At 43.1% G+C, this 21,577-nt stretch overlaps 2 protein-coding genes across 3 annotated transcripts in view; one reads left to right on the forward strand and one right to left on the reverse strand.

Moving 5' to 3' along the window:
• The window catches only part of LOC138959422 (disks large homolog 5-like), a 50,005-nt gene extending 44,921 nt beyond the window's left edge, over nucleotides 1-5,084 (reverse strand). Inside the window, exons 1-2 of the mRNA XM_070330903.1 lie at nucleotides 4,304-5,084; nucleotides 1,762-1,833 (exon numbers count right to left, since the gene is read on the reverse strand). Coding sequence (XP_070187004.1) covers nucleotides 1,762-1,833; nucleotides 4,304-4,619 — 388 coding nt within the window. The 5' untranslated portion in view covers nucleotides 4,620-5,084. The remainder of the gene's footprint in view (nucleotides 1-1,761; nucleotides 1,834-4,303) is intronic.
• Nucleotides 5,085-5,561: 477 nt separating this feature from the next.
• LOC138959424 (mitotic spindle assembly checkpoint protein MAD1-like) overlaps nucleotides 5,562-21,577 on the forward strand; it is a 30,395-nt gene continuing 14,379 nt past the window's right edge. For both annotated transcript variants that reach the window (XM_070330905.1, XM_070330906.1), the window contains exons 1-7: nucleotides 5,562-5,635; nucleotides 6,027-6,321; nucleotides 14,000-14,157; nucleotides 14,574-14,756; nucleotides 15,356-15,480; nucleotides 15,621-15,702; nucleotides 16,163-16,293. In XM_070330905.1, coding sequence (XP_070187006.1) covers nucleotides 6,123-6,321; nucleotides 14,000-14,157; nucleotides 14,574-14,756; nucleotides 15,356-15,480; nucleotides 15,621-15,702; nucleotides 16,163-16,293 — 878 coding nt within the window. In that variant the 5' untranslated portion in view covers nucleotides 5,562-5,635; nucleotides 6,027-6,122. The remainder of the gene's footprint in view (nucleotides 5,636-6,026; nucleotides 6,322-13,999; nucleotides 14,158-14,573; nucleotides 14,757-15,355; nucleotides 15,481-15,620; nucleotides 15,703-16,162; nucleotides 16,294-21,577) is intronic.

Genomic DNA, 21,577 nt, shown 5'->3' on the forward strand with positions numbered 1-21,577 from the left:
CCTTTTTGTGTATTTTTTTTTATATCACCTTTGGAACGGTGACACAGAACAGGCCCTTATGGGCCTCAACCACTGAAAAAGCCAAGTCAAGCCATACTGTACTGGACTGGGGGAAATAATGATGCCTAACTTCACTTACACTGACAACTAATATCAAATAAATCTACCTTGTTAAAAAATACACTATACAAAAATAACCAGTGAATAGTGCAAACCAACACTGACACTCTACTCTCATTGTAGCTTCACCTGTTATTCTCAATTTCTGGCAGTCTTTCCAAAACCACAGTCTACTACAATGGTAGTTTTGGCCTAGAAATGAACTGATGAGTCACACTCTGTTATTATTAATCACTTGATGGTACAAACTCAAACAAATGACCAGAAATGCCAAATATAGTTGGTGTGTATGATATTGTAAGGCCACAGGACTTATTCAAGTTATTGGTCTTAAAATGATTATGCTAGCCATTTTCAAATTGATCTATATATTTCTTTGCAGGTATAAATTGTGGATCTCACACACACGCAAACAAAAACAACTGGTCACTGCCATGCCAACCACTGAACCAGGCAATTCATGTCAAACATACATAGTGATTACACTGTACTATTTATAAGGGGAGAATCGTAATGGTATGGTAATGTAAGCTAAGGTTAGGTCAATTTTCATACAGTCCTGTGCGTTTTTTCACTGAAATTTGGGTTGCTTTTCCCCTTTGCTCAGACACCAACAATAGTATGCAATAAGTTGACTCTGTGAATTATAATCCCTTGCCAAACATTAGGTCAAACCCCCACCTTTAGTGACAAACTGGTTTCAAAGTCAGCATGTTACCACCAACTGAGCTATCTGCAAATAGGGAACAAAATCTATCAGTAGGTATATCAGTTGCCCATTTTGTTTTTGGGTATAGTGTATTTTAAGATTTGTACTGGTAAATTACCTGAAATGATCAGTTAAATGTACATGTACTGCCACTCCTGCAACTTGTGTAAGTCTTTAAAACAATTAAAAAAATCGGCTAAACGGTTGAAATTATGGTAGTTGACTACATGATGTGTGTAGTATGAGTGTATGAGGGCATGTGTGTGTGTGTTTGTTTGTGTGTGTGTGTGTGTGTGTGTGTGTGTGTGTGTGTGTGTGTGTGTGTGTGTGTGTTAGTTTTTGTGTGTAAAGAGTGCTGGTGGTGAGTGAAATATAATTATCACACAGACAACCTGACATTTTCTGACCGATAACCTGTCCGTTTCATGCTCGGTAGCTCAGTTGGTAGAGCACTGGACTTGTGATCGGAAGGTCGCTGGTTCGAATTCGGGCCGGGACAGACACGGGTCAACTTTATGTGCAGACTAAGAGACGGAAGCCATGTCCCACCCCCGTGTCACCACAGTGGCACGTAAAAGACCTTGGTCATTCTGCCATAAGTGCAGGTGGCTGAATACACCTAAACACGCAGACACCTTAGGGTAGCGCGACCCCGTTGCTGCTAGCTTTCCACTGGGAGGAAGCGACCCGAATTTCCCAGCGATGGGACAATAAATGAAAAAAAATGAAATGACTTTTCAATTTCTCTCAGCAAACCAACTTCTCACTGTTTTTCTTCGCACGCAAGACATACTTGTGGTGGTAAGTCATCCCAAGAAGCATTGTCTGTTCTATTTCAGTAAATTTGTCCACCAATACCATGACAAGGGTAACACTAACAGATATTGTTTTCCAAATGTATCTTTTGTTGTTGTTTTTACTTTTTAACTTACCATTCAAACTGGGTATCCGGCCTCGGATGCCATCTTCATCAGAGTCTGATGTCATCGATGTTGAGCATGATTCTGTGAAGAGAGAAACATTGATTAACCTCTTCTTAAATGATTACACATTTCTATACAAATCCTTACTTATGACAGAATGATGACTTGGTAATCTTGTTGCTGCTAGCTTTCTACTGGGAGGAAGCGACCAGAATTTCCCAGCGATGGGACAATAATTAAGTAAGGCAATTAATTAAATCGTCTATTTTTATGGTAATATCAGATTCAGATCTCTTTTTGTTTCTTTTTATTTAATCTCTCACTCTCAGGCTGCCTATTTTCGTTGTTCTTGTATCTTATTCTTATTATATAAATAAGTCTCCTGTTTCTTCCACTTGAAGGTTCACTCATATAAATCAAAACAAGTCGCCGCGTAAGGCGAAATTACTACATTTAGTCAAGCTGCCGAACCCACAGAATGAAACTGAACGCACCTCATTTTTTTCACTAAGACAAGACAGGTTCGTCAATCCCCGCGAGAAAGAAATCGCTCACTTTTCACGTGCAAAACGAAGTGAAATTGACAAGCTAGAATAGCACGGTAGCGTATTGCGCTGAGCAGGAAAGCGCGCTTTTCTGTATTCTTTTAAACTTTCTGAGCTTGTTGTTTTGAATACAACATATCATATCTATATGTTTTTGGATTCAGGAAATGATAATGGATAAGAAATTAAGATGAAATCATTTTTGGATCGATTTCTTACATTTTAATCGTAGTACTAATTAACCTATTTTCGTTAATTGTGATTACATTTTAAGAGTAAACATGACATATGTATTATATTTTCTGATTCAGAATTTGATGAAGAATACGAGGCAATCAATTTTGAATCTCTTTGCGAAAATTTGATTTTAATGACAACTTTAATGAGCAAACTCATCAATTAACTTTTAAGCTTCCAAGCAGAAATACAATACCAAAGTCCGGCCTTTGTCGAAAATTGCTTGACCAAAATTTCAACAAAATTGGTTGGAAAATTAGAGCGTGACACTGACAGTGCCGCCTCAACTTTCACAAAAACCCGGATATGACGTCATCAAAGACATCAAAAAAATTGTGTGGGGATATCATACTCAGAAACTCTCATGTAAAGTTTCATGCAGATCGGTCCGGTAGTTATTGCTGAATCGCTGTACACACACACAAACACACACACACACAGTGTACATACACACACCATGAACCTCATCTCGATTCCCCCTCTATGTTAAAACATTTAGTCAAAACTTGACTAAATGTAAAATGTATGCTACATTTAATGCAGTCTCCCCTTAGCCATTCACCGACACATTTCTAGGTAAAAGCTGTGACACTGACAGCATACAGGACATCTGAATGGTAAATGACTTTTTTAAAGGTAGACTTGAATCATAATGTAAGTAAAATGCAAGAAAAAAGATAACTAAAATAGTAAAAATACTTTTCATCATTTGCGCTTTGGTACCAGTTTTATACAGAGGAGAGATCTCTATACATGTATACACTGTACATACATCTGAATTTCAGAGCTACTGGTCAAGAACGGAACACTATACACTAAATACATGTCTCTAAATTCTAATAGTTCAAACTTTTGCCTGTTACTGTTAGTAAGAAGGTCGTGGCTCAAGATCCAGCGAGTCGTTTACGGAGCCCCCAGGCGAGGGGACTGGCACTCTCCACAAGCTACCTTTATTTTTCGAGGTCCAATGGGTCGTTCATTTAGATTTTCTTCTAACGATGGCCAAAATTGGCCCCTGCAACTCATCAAATCCAGATAGTTCAATTCAAAGAACTGGAGTCTTTGCTTTTTGGAGAAAGATTAATGAAGAAGCCGGAAATCAGTTTTAGACTTGTATAGCGCGATCACTGATGAGCGAGAGATGCGGTTCGCAGGTGTCAGAGATTTTGTCGAAGTAGAGACATAGGTCGGAGTAACTCGATGCGAAGCAGACTTTATGTTTTGCCATAAGTGAAACAAATTTGTTTTTGTTTTTTTTGTTTCCATGTCAATGATTTATGATAACTATAATGCTGCTTCTTGCCCCAGGACCAGTGATTCACACGTTACTTGGTTCACATGATCTGCCAAATTAGTGACTCGTGAGCTTTGTTGTTGCAATCTCAGTTCGATCACAGAAATGCTTTGGAATAAAGAATAGAGCAAAATAAAGAATTTAATGGAGAGTTTAAATGAAGGAAAAAATAGGAAGTTAAAAAGATTTGTTCTTAAAACAGGGCTCAAACCTTCAATATCACAAACCTTAGCACAGTTCGCTATCAACTGAGCTCTTGTCTTACGGATAGGTCCTACTTGCCAGGACAGAAAAAAACTAGAAATGTCTATTTTGTGAGATACCCGTGACTGCCGGTTGTCTAGCCTAGGGGCTCTGTAACCGACTCACCAGTTTTCGAGCCACTCCGTATTAAGAAACACACACACACACACATATGGGCACGAACACACATATGCACACACAACTTTGATAACTTCTCATCCGTACACCATACCTGTGCCTTGAGGTGCAGTTCTGTGGTTGTGACCGTACGGTGGTGGTGTCACAAAAGCAGGAGAAAGAGCTGGTGGTACGCAGTGCTCTACTGCCATTAACAGCTTATGATAAGTGCTGTCTTTGGCAGTGACAATCTCATCCACTAATCTATCCAATTTGTCAGCGCTCGTCGCCTGCTTTTCGATCCCAGCAACACGTTCAGGCGGCAGCAGTTGATCTCTTTTGAGGATGGCGACAAGCTTATCAACATCGAGACCCTGTTTATTGAGAGTAGCCCGCAAAAACACGATGCGCTCTTTCAGCTGCTGCTCCATTTTATCTCCATGGAGAACGAGCACAAATGATGTCAGCCGAACTTACCTCACAAATTTCTTATGGGGTGCAATGTCATGTTTTGATCAAAAGTTGATAGGAAATGAGAAATCAATGCAGTCATTTCTGTAGGAACAAGAGACGATTACCCACAAATAACATTCGGATCGTCCAAAAATACGACATATTTACACATAAAAAGTTACTGTCGCACAAACAGATGGCGGTTTATCGATAAAAACAGCAGCGTTGTGGCATCCAAGTCTCCATTTGTCAACACTTCAACTCGCCTATGGCCTGGTCGCCATCTTGGAAAGTGCCTGACTTTCCAAAAATGGAAACACCTCTACCACAACAAAAAGATTCGAAAAACTAGAAACAAACCACGAAATTGTGCAAGCAGGAAGCAACCACTGACGACTAAACTTCTGTGCTCTTATCCACAAATTAAACGTCAATGTTATACTTTTTTTTATAGATTTATTTTCGTCTGCAAGGCGAAGGGAGCTAACTCGTGTTTGTTGAAAGGTCACTCCGTCCGTGACCTCGCTCTGTTTTCGTGTCAAACAAACCTCTCTCTGCAAATAACGCATGAAACTGCGACCCTTTTGTGATTCATTGCTATGAACAAAGATGGGCTGAAATTTGAAAGCTTAGCTTCTGTGCGACTAGACTGACCTCGGGATGTGAAGAGAGCATTATATTTAGGAAGATCTTTTTTAAGTGATTAGAACAAGTAGGTTTATAAGAGCATTATACAGTAAAGATTTGTAACACACACGTGCACATGCACACACACACACTGTCTATGCTGTAATTTGTTACAAAATTAAGACCATTTTAAGATCGTTTTGTAGTGTTTTCAAAACACCTTATTACCAATACTCAAGAGTGTAGAAAGGGGAGGCAGGAAACGGGGGAGGGGAGGGGGGAGGAGTCGTACCGGAAGTGAATGTAAGGTGAAGGTCGTAGGCTAAGACAGCGGTACATTTGAGGAACAGCAGAGAAACAACCCTGGGTATGTCACGACTGTCGATTATTGCTGTGTAAAAAATGTGGTCTCAAAGAATGGAAATACATACTTTCGGTTGACATGACTAAGCTCTTTTGAGCGTCTTCTTTTATCGAAGGTTTGTAAAAGTCGATTGGCAAAGAAGAGGAGGCAGAGGAAAAATTGGAACAAGCTCGAGTGGGCTAAAATTGGAGAAAATGTACTCGGGTAGAATCATAGATGTGTATTGACTATACATATCTCTAGGTAGAATGTTTATGAATCAACATCTAGAGTACTGTTATTAAGATTTTATAAAAGTCAGTTTATTGCATCCTTCATCTCATGTCATGTCTAATGCGCACTTTGTAGCTATGTATGTAACTGAGGGGTTGTGAGTGTGTGTTCACCTGCACAGGCTTTTCACCTGAGGATGACCTGAACTGACGAAAGAATATCCATCAGGCCTAGACAGACACAGTGCCACTACCATTGTACCAAAGCTTGTTTCACCATGGAGTCACCAGGGGACAGCACTGCAGTAATACGGATGCGCAAAGACTTTGATGCCTTCATTTTGGGCAGTGGCAGCAGAATAGAACAGCCATCTTTCAGGCGTAATCTGGATGCCGAGGTGTTTTCCAACTCCAAGTCGAAGCCCAGATCTGAGGAGAAACAGACTGCCTCTGCCAGATCCATCAGAGATATTTTAGGTAATGGACTAGAAGCTAGATCTGTATTGGATTTATTGTTTGTATTGTTTTGTTGTATCAACAGCATGCTACAAAATAGATTTATTGGGCCTGTGAAGTAAGTGTTAATGTTATGCAGCTAGGGCTAATTTCAATGATAATTACAGTCTCAATATGTGTTTGTGAATTTATTAGGACAATGATTGTCATTTGAATAACAATAATTTCAGTAAACGCAGCAGAAAAGACAGACATAAAAGTTCAACTGCAATGCTATGCTATGCTAACTTGGTTTTTCTGTCCCCAGAACTAGTGTCTATTTGGAACATGATGTGGTTATATGCTAGGGGTTAAACTGGGCACACAGCGATGGCTTAATATCAAAACTTTTAACTCGCCAGCTGGGCAAGTAACTTCAGGAAAGTCACTTGCTTGCCAAAATTGTCACTAGCTCAGTACATACCAAACACAAAAGGTATCAAACAGTGATGGAATGAATGACTGTCATTGTCAAACTTTTATGCACAGAAAATAGTGGTGATGGATACATTCGACAACCAGGCTGCAGTCAGCGATGAATAGGCTTTCCCAGCTGGCGTTTTGTCAGGCTATTTTGCACTGTTCTTCACGCAAGTTGCTCTCCTCTTGAATTAAATTACATATTCTTACCCAATTCTCATAAATGCATTGACTTCAATCTCACATGCTAGATGTCAAAAAACTACTCAAATTACCTGCCCTTGCAAGGGTGGTAACCAGTGATCGCGCTAGGTATTTTTCAAAACGGTATGACGTCATGAGCTGGCTACAAGGCTCTCACGAAAATCGGTAAGCTTGCCAAGGCAACCAGTAAAAGACAAACAATGACTTACAATACATTAAATCAATGGTTATCAATGTCAGTGATATGCGGACGTTTTTTCTCCCCCCACCCCCCTCAAAGCAACTGTCGCACAACTTGACAGTGACACATCAGCAGCCGCTGTGTGTGAGAGAGAGAGAGAGAGAGAGAGAGAGAGAGAGAGAGAGAGAGAGAGAGAGAGAGAGAGAGAGAGAGAGAGAGAGAGAGAGAGAGAGAGAGAGAGAGAGAGAGAGAGAGAGAGAGAGAGAGAGAGAGAGAGAGAGAGAGAGAGAGAGAGAGAGAGAGAGACTTCCGAAATAAAATAGGAAAGCAAATAGTAATCACGCAACTGGAAGACTTACTCACTAGTTACTTACTGTTACAGTTTCACTTTCGCCTCACAATAATCAACTGTATGTGGACAAAGATCTAAGCTGGTGTGAGTACGTGATTTCCCGGTATGATGCTATGTCGGCTATAGTAACACGCCGTCCGTTATAAACTGAAAGATTTTACGATGGACCCGGAACCGAAAGAAATGGCGCGAAAAGTATGATGTCTGATGTCTGTGTGTGTAGATCTTTTTCTCGGCGACAAGAAAGATTTCTCCGCTCCCTGATCACCTACATTGCTCAAAATAATCTGCTAGCAAATACTTTAGATCTGGCACAATCGTACTGAAAGACATTTCGGAGCTCGCCTCCTTGTTATTTTTGACGTCATGTTTGACACCTTTACATCAAGTGTCATCAATGGAGACATAATCGCAACATTGTAGCGCTGTCACAACAAGCCATCCAAATCTCTCTCTCTCTCTCTCTCTCTCTCCTTTTGTAATAAAGTTCTGAGTCTGAGTCTCTCTCTCTCTCTCTGTCTCTCTCTCTCTCCCCCTCGTACTGACAAACGATTTTTGTAATTACTACTTTTTTTTTTACCGGTCAAACCAAATAACAATCGGTACGTCTGACCGACATCCACTTTTTTTTCCGGTATTGGCGAATCTTAACCGGTAAAATACCGGAAATTACCGGTAAACGCGATCCCTGGGTAACCAAGCTAAAAACAGACGCCATAGCCGTTGCTATGCCCTGTCCCACCTGGTTACCCATAACCCACCGCGCACCACGTGAGCGCCGGCATCCGGAATAATCATTTTCGACGACACACGTCAGACGTGCGGAATTCGTCTGCTCACTTGGCTTTCCCTAGCCCTTGTCTTTGTGACGTTATGGGCTTGGGGGGGGGGGGGGGGGGGGCCTTTACCTGTTCGCCTTTCTTTTGGTGAGACCTGCCCTTTTTTTATTGAATTGAATTGTTGTTTGTTAGCTGCTTGTTTACAGCTGCCTCAGAAATTTACTTTTCTGGTGGACTACGATTTCAGCCATTTCAAGATGGCCGATAGCAAGCAGTAACTTAGGGCTAGGCAGGAAGTGAATAAGGCTGTTAGCCCTTTTTAGAAACCTCTGTGCGGGTCGTTCGACCCTTCGAGTAGTACTGCTTTTGTAGTAAGGTTTCGTTTTTTCTTCCCAGCCCTCCTCTCCTCTTAAGGAGAACCAGTCAGTGTCTTCCACTTTCGGGGGACTTAACGATGAAATATGTGTTTATTTCTCAGCTGTTTCAGGCACGATCGGCCCTCCCACTGTGGCGGCGTACTCCTTGGCAGCTTCGCATCGTGGTCTGGTGCAAATGGCCAGTTCGGTTCAGCCCTATTTTGCCTCTGGTGGCTCTGGGTTGTTTGCGAGCACCCTCTCCGTTGGGAGAGGGGGCCTGCTCCCCGCCTGTCTCTGCCCGCTCTCCTTGCTTTTAGCACAGCTGATTACCTCCGGTATTTCTCAGTGTGTTGGGGGGGGGGGGGGGGTGTGTGTTCCTGCTTCGCACCGTGGTCTGGTGCAAATGGCCAGTTCGGTTCAACCCTTTCTGCCTCTGGTAGTACTGGGTTGTTCACGAGCACCCTCTCCGTTGGGAGAGGGGGCCTGCTCCCCGCCTGTCTCTGCCCGCTCTCCTTGCTTTTAGCACAGCTGATTACCTCCGGTATTTCTCAGTGTGATGGGGGGGGGGGGGGGTGTGTGTTCCTGCTTCGCACCGTGGTCTGGTGCAAATGGCCAGTTCGGTTCAACCCTTTCTGCCTCTGGTAGTACTGGGTTGTTCACGAGCACTCTCTCCGTTGGGAGAGGGGGCCTGCTCCCCGCCTGTCTCTGCCCGCTCTCCTTGCTTTTAGCACAGCTGAGTCGGGCATGCAGCCCCCTTACCGTTTGGAAGGGGGAGTGGGGGGGCACGGTAAGTCACAGCCTGGGCTGGTTCCCACTCTGCCTCAATGGGGGCAGGGGGCTGTGTCAGTGGCCTACCCTTTCCCGCCCTCAGCGCAGGATCGGGTGGGGGCTGTGACGGCCGCCCACCCTTGCCCACCCTTTCCCGCCCTCTGGGCGGGATCGGGTGGGCGCTGTTGGACTGTCTTCTCAGTCTATGCCTCTATTGTCCTTGCCCGGCAACCGCCCCCCCCCCCCCCCCCTTGGGGCGGGTGTGTGGTGGGGTTACTGGACGTCAGCAGGTGGACGGGTGGGGGTCGGTCGTTTACGGTTTGCGTCTCTCACCCCGTCTCTCCCCCATCCAGGGGTTTACTGCTGTGACGAGCCACCCCCCTCCCCATCTGGGGCGCGGCGTGGCTCAAGCCAGTCAGCACAGCGAGGGTGCCACGTACGGCCTTTCCAGGCTACGTTACATACCCCTCCTCTGCCCCATTTGGGGCAGGGGGCTGTGTTAGCTGCCCGCACTCGTTGTCGCGGGTTGGTTCAAACTGGTCAGACCGGTTTTGGAACAATGAGCTTTGCTCTGCTTTGTTCTCGGCAGGGTGCTGTGCCGGCTGCCTACCCCTCTACCCCCTGGGGTAGGTGAGCGGTGGCAGGCGGAGACAAAGCTTGCTCTTAACTCTCCAGTCTCCCATTCTTTGTGTTCTGACACAATGGATTGTGGGGACTCGGACTACAGTATCGCCTTGCCAGTGGTCATTGTCCTCAGCCAGCATCCGTCACCCCCCCCCTCTCCTCCTCGGGGTGGGTGAGCGGTAGGGCTACAGGACGTCAGCAGGTGGACGAGTGGGGGACGGCCGTTTACGGTTGTGTCTCTCATTCAGTCTTTCCCCCCTCCAGGGGTTACGGCTGTGTCGAACCACCCCACTCGGGGCGCGGCGTGGCTCAAACCAGGCAGATTGGTTCTCAGCACTGGGATGCTTCTCTCGCACAGCGGGTGGGGTACAGCTGGCCGGGCTTGGCTTTGTCTCGTACCCCCACTCTCCCTCCTTCTCGGCAGGGCGCTGTGCCAACTACCAACCCCTCTCCCCCCTCGGCCTCACGTCAGGTGGGCGGTTTGGGTTGGCAGGCAGAGACTGATCACGCTTTTCACTCTCACTCTTGGCGGTGTTATCGGCAGAAGTTTTAGTGCGCTACCTCCCCTGTATCCCCTCCTTTTGTGTTTTGACACAACTGCTGGTCGGGATTCGGACTCCTCGGTTGAGGAGGGAGAGTGTGTAGCGCTGCCTACTGCTTGTAGGCTTGCTATGCAAAAAGCTGTGGCAGCTTACTTTTTCCCGGATGGGGTGGCGGATTCAGAGCAGGATGTCTCTCTTCCTCCCTCTTCCGCGGATGACTTTGGGTTTACGCGGGCTTTCTCGCAATCGTTTTGATTTGCCGAGTCTCCGGTGATTGCCTACCACATGTCGCAACTCTTGGCTTGACCCTCACCTCAGGGTAGTGGTCTTCAGCCTACACCTTTCCCGCTGCTTCATGCGCATGGTCCTTCTCCTCCTTCTGCTAGCCAGTGGCTGGCTTCTGGGTTTCAGGCTGCTTCGTTCTCACTTTTAGTGCGGAAGAAGATAGGTTGGAATGTCAAGTCTCAGGATCTGATTCAGACATTCTCGTTGCCAGGGGCTAGTTTTTCCGCTCCGCTGGAACTAGTCTCTTGGCTTCATAAATAGACCACAGGGAATGTGGGGTTTCGTGATGTTACTCCTCCCTCTCCTCTCTGGAGGAGGTGGGACGGCATGGTCTAGAGTTATCTGCTTTTGCTGAGACTCTCCTCTGTGCTCTCATACGAGCCATCTTATCCTCCCTGGACTCTTTTTGGTTTAGGGAGGATGCCTCGGATAGGGTTGTAGCCGTGCTGCTGGCAGCTCTGGCTAGGGTCATCACCGAGCAGATGAGTTCGTCAGTGATGTTCTATGCCCACACTGTCTTCACCAGGTGTGATCTCCTTCTTTTACAAGGGGTTTGATTTCACACCGGTTACAGGAAGCAAGGGTCAGGCTTTTTTCGGGGTTTTGTTAAAGCCTACTCAGAAGCCTCAGTCTTGCCCTTCCTTCATGGACAAGTAGCAGAGCATTGATGCGCTCCCGGTCACAAAGTGGGTGTTTTGTTCAGTGTCTCCTCCCTCTCCGGAGGAGGTGGGACGGCATGGGCTAGAGGTATCAGCTTTGGCTGAGATTTTCATCTGTGCTCTCACACGAGCCTTCCTTATGCGTTCCTGCAGACAGGAAGTGGCTCCGTTTCTGGAGAGCTATTCGTCTCTGGACGACCTCAGAGTCAATCAGCTTGCCAGCTGCACTTTCAGATGGTGTTGAACCAGGCTTTTTGCCTGGCGTTCTCAGTGAACCAGGCAAAATCCAAGCTGTCCCCATCCCAGGTTTTTTTTATCTGGGCATGCCGTTCGACACTGTCTCTTGGAAGGTTTGGAAGGTTTGTCCTTCACAGGAGAGAATAGAGAGGCTTTAGGCTCTTATCACTGCCAGACTGGCACAAGAGCAGACCTCTGCGAGGTCCTTAGCCTTGATCCTCGGTCAGACGGAATCGATGGCTATGCTGGCCCTCTAGTCTTTCCTCAAGTCTTTGTGACTCGGCCTCACAGGTCTGGGACAAGAGGGTCCTCCTCCAGGGTGGGTTCCTCCACGCGAGTAGGTGGCTGGAATCCAATTGGATTGCTCAGGGCGTTTTCCCTAGCTTTGTTCCCCCCCGGACTTAGACCGCTTCATGGATGTGTCTCTGTCTGGATGGTAGCCTACATTGGCAATTGCAGTCTTGAGGCTGTGGATGTAGACTCAACTCCTTGGGCATCTCAATTGCCTGGAGTTAGGAGCAGTAGCTCTCAGTCTACTAGCCTTTCTTTTTGGCTATATACAGGCATATCCGGTTGCATACGGACAATACTTCTGTTGCTTCCTATGTGAACTAGCAGGGAGGAGCAAGTTCTCACTCCCTGTCAGACAGAGTTTCTTTCACACTAAATCAATTTCTCAGGGGAATATCTCCCTGGCCGGCTCTATAGTCTGGCCGACTTGCTCAGCAGGACCTCTCAGGGCTTGCACACGGGTTGGTCCATCTGCATACGGGGCTGGAGGTTGTGCTGTTTGTGTAACAGATCGTGGGTTTTGACTCTGGTCTTGGTGCATGAAGCACATAGGTCCTCCACTTTCTCTGTGTATGCCCCTCATTGGCCTCCTTGGCCAATTGGCGTATAGAGCGGGGGTGCAACTCCTTAGCTCGCCTCTCTCAAGCCAGGTGGTTAATCACCTCTGTTTCTTTTTGGCTCTGGGCAGCTTGTCCTCTTCTTGGAGGTTCCGGCGTCTCGGCTATCTCAGCTACTTTGGAACAAATAGGCCTCTCTTCTGATGTTCATGGCGCTCTTGCGGGCATGATCAAAGGACCTTGTTTTAAGAGGTTTAGAGGCGTCCCCTTGTTTAACGCGTAGGACTTTGTTCTTCTAATCTGGGCCTCAGCCCCGAAGGGCAGCGAGGCACATGCGTTTTTGGGGTTTACCGGAGGATGTAGCCTTGGAGCTTTATTTTAGTTCCGTTTTTTCACGGTTTTTCGGCCAGATTTCCTTGAATCAGAAACCTGGTCAATCTCCTCTGGTGTTTTATTCCCTCCTCTCGGGAGGATTCTCGCTCCGGGCGATTTGGATTTTCTAACTGTCTGGTTAGAGTTTTAAAATCCTTTTTTGATTTGCGCTCAGTCATTTGGAACTAAGAGCTAAAAGCTCATGTTCTTATCTCTTTACACTGTAGGTGAAAGAGGCTTCTCTTAATTGACTCTCACAAGAGGTGTTGCTACTTTCATAGGACAGTCCTATGAGTGCAGGTGGCTTTTTGAACACAAGTGTTACAGGTGTTCAGGAGTCCAGAGCCTGGGGTTCTTCTCTTGCTGGTGGTGTTCCTGTCGCCTATGCGAAGTTTTGCCAACAGCTCTTTGGAGGTCTGATGACGTGTTCATTAATTTTTTACCTCCTGGACATCTCCTGCTCTTAACTTGATGGGGCAATTTCCTTGCCCTCGTTAGTTTCTGCAGGACAGGTTCTCTCAGGGACATAAGTAAGTTCCTTCCACCTTTAGGAGCAATCTACATTTATGAGAATTGGGTAAGAATATGTAATTTAATGGAAAATTTCAATAGTAAATTTTTATTTGATTAATATACTTACCCAATTCTCATAGTTAATACCCTCCCATCCATCCCCGCTACTTAATTTCCTAAGGGTTTTTGAGAAGTCTCGAATGATTATTCCGGATGCCGGTGCTCAAGTGGTGCGCGGTGGGTTATGGGTAACCAGGTGGGACAGGGCATAGCAACGGCTATGGCGTCTGTTTTTAGCTTGGTTACCACCCTTGCAAGGGCCGGTAATTTGAGTAGTTTTTCGACATCTAGCATGTGAGATTGAACTCAATACATTTATGAGAATTGGGTAAGTATATTAATCAAATGAAAATTTACTATTGAAATTTTCCAATTGCGAGCAATCTATATATATAATTGTTCCGTGTTTTTGATGCAGCGCATTATAGTTTTCATATAATCCTTTTTATTCAATTTTCAGAGATGGAGAAGCGTCAGAAACAGAAAGACGTTGAGTTGCTGGCCACAAAGAGTAGGCTTGCTGAGGTGGAGACACAGTTGACTGCCACCACCACTTCCAAAAAGAGAGCTCGCATAGAATTTGAAAATGATCTTATAGCTGTGAAATCTGAGAAAGAGGTTGGTATTATCAGTCCGTTATTTAAGAAAATAAATTAACGGACAAGTGGGTCAGAATGCATGTGTTTATAAGTTGGGGGGGGGGGGGGGGGGAGAGAGAATGATTTGTGTATAACTTTACCGTGTATAAGCCATTATGGTCAAGAAATGCTCTTAGGTAAATGATATTAACCCATTTTGGGCAACAACACAAAATACCCTAGCCGATAAACCTTTTCAAATTTGAAGTTGTCAATCGGTGTTTGCTGTACTGTGATTTTACTTTTTAGGCATGAGAACGGGTATGGTAAGCAGAGAGAATAGTACACAAGTCTATTCATATTTATCGTTTCAGTTCCAGCTTTTCATTTGTAGGTGACTTAATTGTGTGTGTGCACGCGCATGCTTACATATATGTGCTTCTTTTTCCTTTTCAGCGTGAATTGGGGCAGGTTTCTGACCTGCGCAGTCAGATCCGCCAGTTGAAGGAATCTGAAAAATTGGCTAAAGCAGAACTAACTGAAGGCAGACAAGAGTGGAAAACAATTCGCCTTGCCTTGGAAGCCAAGTTGTGCTCTGTGCAACGGGAGCGACTTGCATCAGAGCACGACATTCAGAAGGTTTATACTAGGACCCATTACTGTTTTGCTGCTGTTCTAGAAAACGTAGAGGAATATAACAGTAGGCTGACACAGTTTATGTACATATTTTGTTTGAATATATTCTTGTTTGTTTTTTAAGTTATTTTCAGGTTTGCAGTGATTTGTTTTGACTCGCCTGACTTATCAGGTGTCTGTAGACAAAACAATTTACGTTGGGATTTCTAGAATGTATAGAGAGCGACAGATTCCAAACCATGCTTGAGATGAGAGAAAATGTCATATGACGTACAAACAAAATTCTCCAGATTGACCACAGATTTTTCAAGCAAGCTGGTCTACCAACATTGTGGGAGGGGCCCAATCCGAAACTTATATGACCCCCACCCCCAACCCCTTCAGGCCTTTTCTGCTGTGTGCTGTTATATGGGTTTTGGTGAGCGGTGATGTGGGTGGATTAGTGGTGTTTATTTGGATAGAAAGAGGTTTTGAGGAAGATATGTGTGCCCTTTTAACTCACAAAGGATCAATCTATCGAACATACTTTTTTTTTTAAAGGATTTTAAAAGCACTTTCACATATTCTGCTTTTCACATATTTTTGTTATTGTTTGCAAACAGGTGAAAGAAGAGTCATGGCAGCAGTCCATGGAACTAAAACAAGAGGCAGATTGCTGCTTGATGCAGCTGAGGCTTACTGACACAGAGCTGGCTGAAACAAAAGAGCAACTTAATCTTCAAAAAAGGTAGTGATGTCAGGTGCTTTTGTTTGTGTGAGGGGTGTGTGTTTCTCTGTTTCTCTTTCTTTTGTTTTTACTTTTGTTTAATTTCATTTTGTAATGGAACAAATGATGCTTTGGCTTAATTGGATGTTTTCTCTCCACAGACGGGTGAATGATTTGACAGAACAGATGGAAGACTTTGAACTTTTGAAAGGCAGAGCTCGGGCAGCAGAAGACAAAGTCAAGGTGAGGTGCATACCTTTAACTTTAAAGGGGCAGGATTTCTCGATCTGTGTAAGCCTGATTTATTCTCACAGACTTGTGTATGGCTTATATTGTTGTTGAAAAGTATCTGATAGTTGTGAAAATGTGAAGTCGTTTTTAATTAAACAAATTATTTATATAAAAAATATTGAAACCCAAGATTTTATTGTCCTCAAAGTAAGGAAAATTGCTTCACAGTGTTGGCCGGTTATATGACAGAAAATATATATCACATTCTATTAGAATGAAGAATTGCACTAAAAACCATCTGAATGCATACACAAATATTTTACAATCAAAATACACTGGCAGAAAAAGAAAAAAAAGAGGGGGGGGGGGGGGGGTAGTTTATCGAACCTGTGGAAGTTAAATATGGGTTTTCACACAATAACTGCATTTTTGTACATGACATTGACAATAAGAATGCAATGTTTTGATTTAGGAATTGGAAGAGCAGATGACTCGTCAAGAGGAAGATGCAACAGTGACACGTGCATTGAGAGCGGATATTGAAAAAGTACCTGACCTGGAGAAGGAAGTTACCAGGCTGCGAACCGAAAATGAGTACTGGAGGTAAGTGTAAGCTTGCATCACACACACACACATGCACACACACACACATAGATGCAAAAAAGAAGAAATGGGAGTGGAAGTTTAAGTGAACTGGAAGGCACATGAGATAGAATATTGGCCTGCCCCCGCTGTTTCATTACTCCTGTAGGGTACCTGTGTTTGTAGAATAGAAGGGAATTGCGTTTGCCATCATCTTTTTCATTCAATATAAAGTCTGCACAGTTTCTAACTTTGCAGGAGAAAATGTACCTTCTCTAAGTCTTGGCTTCGGCTTGATTCTGTTGCACAGTCATGTAGCCTTTATGCTGGAGATCTCAGCTCTATCATTTTTATTCTCTAAACTGACATATGTAGTGTTCAACATAAATATGAAACAGTATTTCACAAAAACATAGCACAGTGTTACTCCATCTGCCTTTGCTTTATTGTCATTCGTCATCAACCCAATATGGCACAGTCTTATTGTCATGTGCTAACTCATGACTGCATGTGAAACAAGCATGCTCAGTATGCTGCAATCAACAGCATTAGCCCACTGCAGTAGTGTGTCTTGACTAGAAAGTATAACTCTAGAATTAGGGAAAACAAGCAGATAAAGGGAATAGAAATAGCAGAGAATACGGAGTGCAAAATTAGTCAATTTGCGGATGACACATATTTTTTACTTGACGAAGAAAAAGTATCTTTTGAAACACTGTTTCAAGAGTTAGAATTATTCAAGAATTTGTCAGGGTTAAAACTTAATTATGATAAAACATGCAATGTTTGGCTTGGGAGGAAAAAAAATAGTGAAGTAGTGTTTCTCACACACCTGAACATGTGTTGGAATCCTGACAAATTTAAAATACTGGGGCTCTGGTTTAACAATGATTTGTCTAATATGGCAGAGATGAACATTAATGATAAATTCAATGAAGCAAAAAAGTTATTTAACGTATGGTCAAAACGGTCAACAACACCGGTAGGAAGAGTAGCAGTCCTGAAATCACTTGTATTGTCCAAACTTGTTTATTTGTGGATCATGCTTCCAAACCCACCAGATGCACACATAAGACAACTACAACAAATGTGCTTTGAATTTGTATGGGATAATAAAAGAGACAAAATAAAAAGAACAATGGCTATCCACAAGATAGAAGAAGGAGGTCTAAATATTCCATTCATTAAAGCTTATATCTTTTCTTTGAAACTTAACTGGATGAAGAAAGTTCTGAACACCACATATAATCCCAAATGGAAAGCAATACTATTAAGAAGATGTCCAAAATTAACAGAAGCATCAAAGTTTGGAGGCAAACTATTTAACGACTGTAGAGTAAATCTGGTACTATGGGGCTACTGTAGAGGACAAGAGCCATCTGGCAAGAGTGATCAGACAGGCAGAAAAGGTGGTTGGGGTTCAGTTCCCAAGCTTGGATGAACTGGTGCATAAGAGAACAGCCACAAAAGCACGAAAGGTCGTTGAAGATGAATCGCACCCCCTGCATGATCAGGTTGCACTCATGCCATCTAGGCGTAGATACAGAGCTGCAAAGTGTAGAACCTCTCGCATGCGGAAGTCGTTTATTCCATCCGCCATCTCAGTTCTTAATGATACCACTTAGTGCATGCATGTGAAACTGAAAAATGTACAATGGTGTTTTCCTCAGAGCTAGCTAGGAATGCATTGTACTCTAATGTTGTCATGTTATTGTTGTGTTTTTTATCTTCATGTTTTAAAATTATCTCCACAACTTATAAAGTATACTTTTACACTAGAATTATGTTTAAACAAATTAAGTATGTATGTTTAATACTATTCTTATGAAGTTTTTTTACAACTATTTAGAATAGAACAGGATGGATGTTTTGAATGTCAATCACTGGGAGCAGTCAGAAGAGTAAGAATTTCGTTTTGTTCTCACTATCATTTGCTTATGAAGATCATGATGTTGTTCTATTGCTTAGTCAGTCCTAGAAATAATGTCCTAGACCTGTCTTACCTTGCTGTTATCAGTATTTTTGCCCTCTTTCATTACGATGCTATGGTATTTCTGTGGGTCTCCACATGTGTTTGTTTATAAGGCGGAAGTGACCTCCCCTTGTACACAATAGGCCCTCAGAGGAAGCCTACGGACAGACTAGAATAGAACATGCACATAACACAGAATGTCTGCACAGCACACACACACACACAGCAATACAGCACACCGTCTTGTACCTCCTTCTGCCCTGCCGAAGTCGGGGTATCCTTTTTAATCCACCGAACAATTAATATCCACAGCCATGTGTGTCTCCTGCCTCCGAACACACACGCTACAGAGCTCGACTCGATGTGCGCAGTTTCGTATAAAAATTATTTTCCAAATTTCCCCACTGTGTTTTATAAAATAATCATATTATGAAAACACATACATTCTTATCTTAGTTGTTATGTATTCATTGTTAGTAAACATCGGCATTATTCATGTTTTACTTTAAACGCAATCATTGTTATTTATAGATCACAGGCACCTGATGTAAGTAGGTCACACACGTGTAAATGTTGTGCCCAGTCCTTGTTTTTGTTTCTGTTATTATTTTAGTTAGCAGGTCTAGTTGAGCACGTATTAAGTATCATGTACCCACTACTAGTCATTGTGCATTTTAGTTAATGGACTGATGATGTCATTTGTATGGAGTCGACGCACGTGCGAGGATATGTATGTGTGGGAGGGGGGGGGGGGGGCGCGGGAGATGGAAGCTTGCTGTATGTATGTAATGTATATATTGTGTGTGATACGTGGAAATGTGATACTATTTATTTGCATGTATGATACAGGTACAAATGTGATAATTGTAGGCTTATACTAGTGATTACTGTGTGTGATACATGAAATGTGATATGAATGCTGTTTTTATATGTTATACTCTTACTTTCTCCCAAGCGCAAGACAAATTCTTCCATGAAAATTGAAGCCAATAAAATTTGAGTTGAGTTGAGTTGAGTTTTGGAAAAATGTATTTGAAGCCTATGAAGAAATCCACTTCAAAATAGAGATCAATACATCTGAAGAACTGTTGACAGAACCACTTTTCCTCAATACCAAATTCAAGATTAATAATAAAGTGTTTAATTTTGTAAATTGGACTGAAAATGGTATACAATATGTCAAAGATTTATTAAAAGAGAATGGAGAGTTTCTAAGTTTTAACGAATTTAAAGAAAAAATACAAGTTGAGACATCCTTTCTGGTGTATTATGGTTGTATCAGCACGATCAAAAGTTATATGCGGAAAAATAAAATTGTTATTGAATCAACAAAATCAATTAACAATAATACGGCATTTTCTCTTTTTTTATCTGGTGGAAAAGGAGCAAAAATATTTTACGATCATCTTATTAGAAAGGCTGTTAAAAGTGTCCCAAAGGCATGTAAAAGTTGGGAAAACCTCCTTGGCACTGAAATTAACTGGGATAAAATTTTCCATAAAACAAAGAAAATACAAGATGTGAAATATCAATGGTTCCAAATTAAAATAAATAATAGGGTTCTCGTGAATAATTCAATATTGAAGGACATGGGTGTAGTCACAAGTAATGTGTGCAATTTTTGTGAACTGGAAAAAGATACAGTTTACCACTACTTGTGGCAATGTGAACATGTCCAGGTTTTTTGGTCTGAGTTTGAAAAATGTCTGAAAGAAAAATGTTTTAACTGTGACAGACTCAGACTAACACCAACACTGATATTATTGAACCATGACAACCACATTAAAACAGACGCTGGTTTTGACTATATTTTATTAACAGCAAAGTTTTTTGTATACAAATGTAGAATTAACAAAATTCGTCCTCGCATGCAAATGTTTTTAAGAGAACTATGTAACTTATATCAAATTGATAAATATGCTCACAATATCCTCATGAAACAAATTCAGTTTATTACAAAATGGAACCCGTACCAACAGCTAATATCAGTTTGATGATGACTGGTGATGTTGTGATTTGCTATTACAATAGCCGTTAATGCATTTCTGATTTCGGGATATGTACAGGCAAATCCAGCTAACTCACAAACGGTTAAGTCAAAAATTCGCTTAGCACACAAAGAAATTCTGGTCCGGAATTATCCCTCTTTATCTATGTGTACAAAGTACCCTGAGCTCGAAATGGGATTTCTCTTACGTAAGTCGAAAGACGGATAGCACACAACAGAAAGTCAGTCCCAAAGACAAAGTTTACTCTATATTTACTTCAGCAACTCGAAACACGAAACTTGGCGTCTCACACTAGCGCATTGTGTAACCTTATTCCCTTCTTCTCTACACGGACGCCACACCGACTGGTCAGTCGGCACGCAATAAAGTAGGAGTAAGGAGAATTATCCAACTCCAAGAAAACATTCTGAAAAAGGTGGGGAAGTGGTGACAAGGCAGTGAAGGCACTCACCATGCACTGACATCATACGAAAGCAGCCACACAAACACAGCACAGAGGCAGAGGCAGGTGTGCAGATGCTTTGTGAGAATAAGCGTTAAAAACCAGTTTGAATTAAAAAAAAACAACAACAGCAGATAGAGCCGCATGTCATAATCATTCTTCTTGTCTGGCTTTATTGACTGCATGCCGATCTTGTGGCAGTGACTTTTCACTCTTCAGTCGGACTGTACACAAACCGCTCTCACTCTCCCTCACTGACTACCCTAAGCCCTGACAACTGATCCTTGGAAATTGTTTGGAAGAGTACACCTCTCTATTTCTCTCCAATGCTCTTCCTGCTGACTTCAGTGACACCGGACACCCCACTGAGTTTAGCCAGCTACCCCCCCCCCCCCCTCTCTCTCCCCCCAGCCATGTACTGTTTGGTGCTGTGGCCAGAGAGGTGTCACCGGCTAATTGAGGCCAGCTGCACTGTTCACTCAGAGCAAAACTAGTTGACTGTGTCTAACTTTTGACAAAGCAACACAACTGAAGGGTTCACAGATTAGGTAACCGACTCACTGGTCAAGGCTGCAGGGAAACAAGAGTATCTTGTCAATGAAAGAGGTTACACAGATACGCGATGCTGAGAACGGTGGCCGATTTTTCACTCTCTTTCTCGGAGGGCCTTCATCATTGCAGGGACTGCTGTAAAGAAATGCTTGCTCAGAAACTAACTCTTTTTGCATTGAAACATGCACCAGAACTGGTGGACACCATCGACAATGTCAAACATGAAATCGAAGCAGTTTGCTTGAGGAAACGGTCGTCAGCAACTCAAACTTCTCTGTTTTCTTTTTTTAAGAAAATCTGAGGTGACTTTCTTTGTGGCCCCGCCCCCTC

The sequence above is a fragment of the Littorina saxatilis genome, linkage group LG2 (assembly GCF_037325665.1).
Source record: "Littorina saxatilis isolate snail1 linkage group LG2, US_GU_Lsax_2.0, whole genome shotgun sequence".
NCBI lineage: Eukaryota > Metazoa > Mollusca > Gastropoda > Littorinimorpha > Littorinidae > Littorina > Littorina saxatilis.